The 8,726-nt window shown below is 37.7% G+C and overlaps 1 protein-coding gene across 1 annotated transcript in view; it reads left to right on the plus strand.

Moving 5' to 3' along the window:
• The first annotated feature begins 2,057 nt into the window (after nt 1-2,057).
• Nucleotides 2,058-8,726, plus strand: part of LOC107744430 (nuclear receptor ROR-beta-like) — a 20,666-nt gene continuing 13,997 nt past the window's right edge. Inside the window, exon 1 of the mRNA XM_016558078.1 lies at nt 2,058-2,287. Coding sequence (XP_016413564.1) covers nt 2,281-2,287 — 7 coding nt within the window. The 5' untranslated portion in view covers nt 2,058-2,280. The remainder of the gene's footprint in view (nt 2,288-8,726) is intronic.

An 8,726-nucleotide genomic window follows, 5' to 3' on the forward strand; every position in this document is an offset into this window, starting at 1 on the left:
GAACGCACCTTACACATGTATATATAAGAAAAAAAGCATCATTTTCTGTAGGCCTATATGGTATTCAATCAATTTCCCAGTAAAATGTTCTCTTTTTCAAAAACACCTGCTTGTTTCCAGAGTACAATATAAAGGCATGTGTCATTTGAGAGTTAAGGGGAATCCCTTTGAGAAATAGTGCCCTAATTTTTATTTTCAATGGAAAGTTATCCAATTATATTTAAGTTAACTTCCTGATGGTCGATTCAAGGACAAAAGAGTTGCACAAATATGCTTTAACCTTAAAACCAGGGAGATCTATCAACTCATTTAATGCTTCTATCTTTAGACCTCAGTCCTGTCTTTTCTCAAAAATAATGACTAACAGTGAGGTGGCCTGACCAACAGTCCAGTTAGTCATTTGTGAGGAAAACTACGTACTTATGGGAAATAACATCACAATTTAGACATCCTTGAGCTATTCTGTTTGACAGCAGTATGTAGTGTAGACCCAGGCTAAGCAATAGAAGAGAATACACATGCTTTGCACAACAAACTCTTTCTTAAGCCTTTGCATGTTGCCAAATATGTTTACCTTTACTCTGACTAGTTTTCAGGCACCATATGGCTGCATCTGTCTTTGGATCATTCATTTTTTTCCTGTAGGTCTGCTGTAAATCTGCAGCCCTGAAAAAAACAGATAAGGTTCAAATTTTGATCGTGAGTCAGAATGACTTTTAATTCTGTTTGTGATTAACGTTGTCAAATAAAAATATTGCAAAATATTGTATGTTGATTTCACAAAGGTTACACGCACTATAACCTATCTATTCCACTTCACAGGTTACATGTATTTCTTTTTGCAACACTCAGGCCTTTCCTGAATAGCCAGAAAAAGCTTTTTGTTCAACAACAGTGCTGTCACTCCAGTGCCTTACAATCTCCAACGGACTGGTCTGGCTTTATTGTCATGCTTGCTTTTTGTCATTACATCACAATTATGAGTTTGTTCATACAGGGGAAATGGAAAATAAAAAAAGGGGAAATGTAGGTCAGTGGTGATGTGCTCTGGGCAGCTAGTCTCTGCCTTTCCCTGGATGGGTCTGTAGCTCAGTCTATGTCTCCACCTCCCCCCATACACACACGGGCAGTGGGCAATTTCACACTCTCCTAGCTATTTGCTGTTTAATCTGATGGCTACTAGATGAAGGTGATTTAAAAAAAAAAAAAAAAAAAAAAAAAAAAGAAAAATATCCTTGATGAATTCCTACAGAGTCAAAAAAAAAAAAAAAAAAGTAGAATTATTGCTTCATTAGCCAAATGTAAAAAAATATGAAACCATATTATGCAATACATTTTTTACAATTATTTTATTTTTACTTTTTGCACCATATAGAGAAAACTATAATTAATAAACGTTTCAGATTTTTTTTACTACATTAATACTACTGCTATTGTCTGATTTGGCACCTGATATATCACACACTGAAAAAAACTCTCAGTTACTGCACAATAATCAAACATTGGGTCATTGATAAATATAGTAGCTATATATTCTATTATAGCTATATATGTATATATTATCCAATGTGTTTGTGGGAAGGAGTGTTTTTAAATGATGTTGTTTCTTTAAAGGTGTTTTGCTCTCTATAGGTATTTTGAAAGTATGTTTGAAACTAAAATACATAAACTTTAAAAAGTATCCAAACATTTTTACTCCGTTATGACCATCCATGCAGTGCAACTCAGTGTGGAACATTCAGACAAACTAGGCTACCAATAATAATAACTTCTACTACTAATTGTAAAAGCAATCTATTAAAGGGGGAAAAAAACAAACATAAAAGTTAATAATATGATAGTTACGAGAAGAAGGTTTTGAAATATTTTCTTTTGAAAATGGATCAAAATGTCTGTGCGCGTTGCGCTGGCGTGCGCGCAGACCGCACAGTGTCCGTCTCTGCTTGATCCTGTTGAAGACGCTAGAAAGTGGGCGGAGCGGAAAGTGTCGGTCCAATCCGGGCTGCCGTAGCCTGCTGCGCGCTCTCCCGTGCGCTCGCGGAGGCAGTGAAAACCTCCGGTGGGTATATGCGCTCGCAGATGTCATGTGAAACCCCGCGTGCTGGCCTTACCGCACAACTGAAGAGTCCGAGCACCGCTTCACGCACCTCTGGAATGGTTTTGCACAGTAGTCTCCCGCTTTGACGAGACCAAACTTCAACACCGAGGATTTTGTTTTTTTACTCTGGTTTATGTTTGTTACTTCATGACTGAAGCGTTCGGGAGCGAGTCGCCACCACTATGCGAGGTAGGAATACAACTGTTTGTGACAGCTCATTTGAATAATCAAGTATAGGGTGTTTTTTTTTTATTCTCATCTCACAGTCCTGTCCCCACACTTTGTCCATCATCCCTGGTACTGTCTGTTTCGTAAAGTCATACCGAAGTCAAGTGGTTCATACGCGGTCTATGATACAGAAATTTGTCAGATTAATGTGTATGTGGATAAAAAAAACTCTGTTTTTGGTCAGCTGTGTTTCATATTCATGGGAGCAGAAAACCCTAAAAGAGAAATAAACCGCACATCATTCCCAGTCTCGTGTTTATGGAGACAGAGACAACTTTACTCCAACTTTCCTAAAGATTGGATTTTATTTATGTGCCTATGAAGACTTAACACTGTTACAGATTAGAAGATTAGCAGGGGAAACCAAAACTTACCCGTGTTCTTTTTTTTTATTTAGTTATTTAAGTAATGTGCGTAGTGTTTTAAAGCAGACCACCACGGTGTGGGTAGAGTGGAGTTAGTGTGCGTTCTACTGACCCATTTCCGTCAGTCAGGCGCCTCTGCGCGCTGAACGCGTCGAAGTGCAGCGGCAATGTCCGCGGTTTATGTGCCTATGAAGACTTAACACTGTTACAGATTAGAAGATTAGCAGGGGAAACAGCTGCACCAAAATTTACCCGTGTTCTTTTTTTTATTTATTTAGTTATTTAAGTAATGTGCGTAGTGTTTTAAAGCAGACCACCACGGTGTGGGTAGAGTGGAGTTAGTGTGCGTTCTACTGACCCATTTCCGTCAGTCAGGCGCCGCTGCGCGCTGAAAGTGTCGAGGTGCAGCAGCAATGTCCGCGCGAGTCCAGTAACACACGCGTGGAGCAGCGCGCGCTTTGCCCATCCCACGCGCTCTTCTCTGACTCTTTGCAGTTACATCTGTGATAATATGGAATTAACAAAAGCAGAAGTGTTTGTAGACTTTTTGTTTAAAAAATGCAAACATGTTTCAATAATAAAAGTGTAAAAAAGAACGTGGCTTATCAGTCAGAACGCTTTAGTTTATGTCGGAGTTCATGTTTTAAAGTGTAACATACTAATGCTCTGTTATATTTGCTATAGAATTATGCTATAAAGATGTTTTAATTCCTCTTTTAGATTGTGGATGATAATATGAAATATTTTTAATGATAAGCCTACCTTTTCTAAGTTACATTTAAAAATCTTTAAAATCATGTTCATGTATAAAATATACAGTTCACGGCCAGGTCTTTATCGTGGCATTGAAATTAGATTATTAGACTAAAAATAAATAAATAAATAAAGATGTTGAACTGTTAATTAAAATGCGGATTAAAGTCATTTTTTGATAGACAACTGATTGTTTCAAATATATGTATTTATATTGTAAGCAATCTTCTGCTGTTTTCGTTTTTTAAGTAATTTTCGTTTCATAGTAAAATATCTAAACAAATACAGCACACAATGCACGCGCATGACATTACACGGAGAAAAAAAAAACATTCTGATTTTTTATATGCCGACTTTTAAGTAGGCTGTCTCATCTGTAAGTGGTCTAGAGGTAGCTGTCTTTTTCGCCTTTTCGTTAAAAAAAAAAAAAGTTTAGTGCGCGTGCCTGCATGGAAACACCAAAAACTCAGTTCTCCATCTCTGTGTCACGCCCCCAGAGCACCTCTCTGCTTCTCTTTCTGTGCCCCAGAGGACCGTGTCAGAAAGAATCACATCAGTATCAGGGGCCTCTCACCGAGCCCGACTCTCCGACACTGATGGCATGGACATCTTTTTAGGAACACGAACCAGATATAGAATTTTTAGACTACTTGTCTTTTTAACGTCATCGACAGGACGGAAGCAATTGCTATTATTTGTTTGAATTAGTTACGGAATTAATCCGTTTAAAGGTTTTTTAATCATTATACATTTTGCTTTTTATATTTACTCTATATTTTGTTTGGTTCGCCGGCAGAGAAACATTTTACTCGATGTAATGAGAAAAATAAAATAGCCTAAATCTTTCACCAATTGTTGATTTAGATAGGATAGTAAAAATGAAATAGAGTTATTAATAATTTCTAGTTAAAGGTGGGTGTTAAATACAACACATTCATGTTTATAATTAATGTATGTGTTTGTTGATTCCACTTTTAAGCTGATAATGGACATGCACAACAGAAAGTTTTTCTTAAAGGGCCAGTTCACCAAACCAAATAGAAATTGTCATCATTTACTCACGTTTATGTATAGTTTCAAATCTAAATGACTTTTTTTTCTTTGGTGGTTCACTAAAAGAGATGTTATGACAGTCTTAGTCACCATTCAGTTTCATTGAATCTTTTCAATCAAGACAAAGTATGGTGACCGAGGCTGTTATTCTACTCAACATCATCTTTCATGGAATGAATAAAGTCATATGGTATATGCTATGATAAAAATATGATTTTAGAGGAACTACCCTTTTAAGTATTGGGTACAGCTATGATTTTTTTAAAATATTAAATGAATCTATTTTGTTTCATTTTTACTTATTGCTGGGTTTGTGAATATTAAATATTAATTGTACAAAAATATATTTATAAGAGGTAGAAAATGATACTAAAAGTGTTTTTGCTGACTGGCTTCACTAGTGCACTAGTTAGGTTGTTGTTTGTGTGTTACAGGGTGTCATTTGTGTACAAATAGATGTGCCCTATTGGTCAAAACATTTATCAGGTTGCTTCATTGATCAGAGATGGACTTGCAGTGTCTTCCAATGCATATATCTGATGGACTGTGGTACCCAATCTAGTAACCCTAGCTCTACATCCGCTCCAAACCTTGTCTTCTCCATTACAGTGCACAGTGCTGCTTCAGGGCTGGTGTTAGTTTTCCCACAACTCTGTCACACGCAGATCACGTTCAAACTGCATTCGTACGCGCGCACACATACACAACACGTCTTGATTGCTTGACCCCCGTTTTGGTTGTTTGTCTTTAAAGAACAGCAAAGAAACATATCTGGCCTGTGTTTACTTCATATCCGGCCATAATTTCCACAAATGTCTCTGAGCTGCATTGCTTTGTCCATGCTCATTTCAGTCCTTGCTGCACCCCTGAAACTCTGAGCCACAGACACAACGATAGACAGTTACGCATGAACTCCCAATGCCAATAGCTTTTAGCATCACATTGGCTTCCAGAGTGAGAGGCCATCTCTCCATCGACCTGCTTGACGTTGCGTGGCTCAGCTCGCAGAAGAGCAGGATCAATATGCATGACCTGCTCAACCATGAGAGTTTTATTCCGACTGTAAACTAACATAAACCCTGTATATAGATATTATAGTTGTGTAAAGCAGAGTATCCATTTGATAAATCCCATCAGTGTATGTGTGTAAATATATTGCTTACCAAAGTGTTTTTTTTTTTCATTTAAGTGTGTATTTTTATATTACAGTTCGGGGGCGGATCAATAAACACAGCATTGTTTGTTTGACTGACACCATACACATGACCACATCGCAGACACGGATTACACATTGCAAATCTCTAACCAGGCAGTAGGCCAACAATAACTAGGTAAAACTAGCAATAACCAGCCGCTGCTGCTACATCCGGGTTTTTTCAATGAATTAAAAAGACAATAAAGTCTTGATATACATATAACCGTGAAACTGCAAGGCAGAGTCTATCCGAACTTTAACTTTTGAAGCCTAGGTTTGTATCGGTACTAATATCATCTGGTCAGTTGTTTGTTGTAGCTGCTAGTTTTTTTTTTCTTTTTGCTTTGCTGACTAATGGCTTGTACTTACGTAACCTGTGAAAGATTACGCAAAGAAAACCGAGAGATGTAATCCCCAAAATGAGGCAGAAACGGAGTTGCACAGCCAGCATAAACCTAATCCATTTAGTATGTTGCGTTCATTATTCTCCACTCAGTTTTATGGGCCTTTACACATTAAATAATGAATTCTGGATGCAGCGTAATTGTAGATCTGAGTTTTCCTTCTAGCTGACTACATAACGTCAACCAGATGTCTTGACATCTTTTTCTGAGTGAGCGTGTCGGTTTTTGTCCCCTGTGGTGTTTTTGTGAACGCACCTTTCTTGAGTATCGACTGAGAATGTGTGGACTAGAGTGTGTCATCTGTTTGCTGAGCCCTTGTTTGAGATGGAAGAGTGTGCACGAGAGAGGCTGAACTGTAAGGCTAAACATGTCCGTTTAATGTTTGCATTTTGCCCTCCCTGCGGTATTGCAGCAGTGGCATTGCGCGTCAGATTTATTAGTTCTCTTCGACTGGTCTCACCCTTCGCTAGGTGTTCATTCATTCAGTAATGTGCGCTTTGGAAAGTGGCACCTGGGGCTTTTGATATGGTGCAGGAGGGGAGCTGACATCACTGGAGACCATTCTCCAACATGACAATGATGTTGCATGCTAAACTTACGGTATGAATTTCATTGTCTTTTTTGTCTGTAAGTTTTTTAAAATCACTTTTTGTCCAAAAGTCAGATTCGATGTGATATATAGTGTCCAGAAAAGAACTTACGAAGCTTAATAGGCTTACTGTTCCACCTGAGGCACGGAGGAAAGAGAAACTTTGTCTCACGCTTTAGAAAGAATTAAAACACATAGTTATGTAACACTGAAATCGGATCTAGAGTATAGCTCTCTCTCTCTCTTTCTCCTGTGTGGTGTATGGGTCGTGTGCCCACTGCTCACAGTTAGTTTCCACTTCTTTCAGTTTCGGTTGCATCAGAAAATCTGTTTGCACAGACTTGTTTTGTCATACATGTCAATACTGACATGTCCACAACAGGGTCCATAGAAAACACACTTATAGTGGGGTCCAAAAGTCAGAGACTACTAGTGCAAATGCTTTATCCCCCTTATTTAACTCAAAATATTTAATTACTTATTGTTATCGGCATAATTTGTGATAAATTCAATTTTAAAAAGTACTTCTACATTTTTTCCCCTGATTGTCTCACAAGTTTGTGTAAAACCTGAAGATCATGTTCTCCAACATGATTTCTGAAACGATCTGAAGAGCATCTTGTGCTTCAGTGGAAGCAAGAACATTTGACCATCTGCACAAAAAGTCTCTTGATCAATGGCAATCAAATTTACTCATTTAATTAACAACCTGTTTGTACAAAGTCTTAAATATTTCTTATTCATTTCCATTTTTTTTAATCTAGTATTTTCAGCGACTTTTAAACTTCAGTTTATATACACAGAAATCTCATTAGCTCAGATCCATTGCACCTTCACAGTTCTCCTCTGTGTTTAAAGGGTCTTGACTGCATACACACTCGTACACAGCAAACTCTTTGAACCAGATTTTTAAAGCATGCTAACGTGATTATATCTGTTTTAGGAATCCTCTAGGAAAATTACTTTAGGAACGGCATTGAGAGGAAATGTCGAACAAAAAGGTGCGTAACAGAAGTACTATTTGTGCGAGCTTTTGAAACAGAGGCCCTTAAAAGATATTTAGATGAAGAGCAAGAATGATCTTAGAGAAAGCTTAAGACAGATAAGGATACTGAGATGGAGTGATCAAAGGAGATGAGCGAGACAGAGAGAGAGAGAGACACTGTGCTCTCAGGTGAAGAGAGGCCTTTAGATTGTGATCAATTTGCTTCTTTCAGAGAGGGGCTCCTGGGGCCACTTTGGGGAAGGACCTCGTTACATGGAATTAAATTGTGGCCTAAGGCGAGCTATTACCATCCCGTCCTGAGAGGAAAGCTGTAAAGAGGCATGCAGAACACACACACACACACACGCACGCACACTACGATAGAACAGGCATTTTGATGAATATCAGGCCAATTTATAACTATAAATATAAATCTATATTTAGCTGTTGAAAGCACCAGACGTTTCCATACACATGTAATGTGTTACAAAAAAAATGGTGATGTCCCAAACCAATAAATATATAAGTACAGATGCATGTTAGATGTGGGAGGCGTTCAAATAATTACCATGGGTTTTTATAAAAAAAAATTATAATAATATTCTAATTCAAAAGTTCCTCTAAACACCTGTTCATTTCAAAAATACCACAAGAAGCATGAAGTTACCCAACAAAATATTTTTCACAGTATATGCTTTCTAATGCATTCAATTTGATAACCTCCTTGTCTAAATTTGTTTCTTCAGCATTACAGTGTATCCATATTTACTTCCTTTGACCAATCATGTAGTATTATGTAATTCTGAAGAGGGAAGAATGAGAGAGGACACTGTCCAAACACCCAGATATGTCACGGCTATGCTGCCCTTAGGCTGAGTGACTTACTAACCCACTTTAACAGTTTACACACACAAATACACATACACACACAACCCATTGGGTCACAGTGACAAACCTTGCTTTACGAAGCCTCTGCGTACTACAGTATACTGTAGCTCACTAGGCGTACATATGACTATATATATATATATATATATATATATATATATATATATA

Source organism: Sinocyclocheilus rhinocerous, unplaced genomic scaffold (genome assembly GCF_001515625.1).
Source record: "Sinocyclocheilus rhinocerous isolate Xijiao unplaced genomic scaffold, SAMN03320098_v1.1 scaffold196, whole genome shotgun sequence".
Taxonomy (NCBI): domain Eukaryota; kingdom Metazoa; phylum Chordata; class Actinopteri; order Cypriniformes; family Cyprinidae; genus Sinocyclocheilus; species Sinocyclocheilus rhinocerous.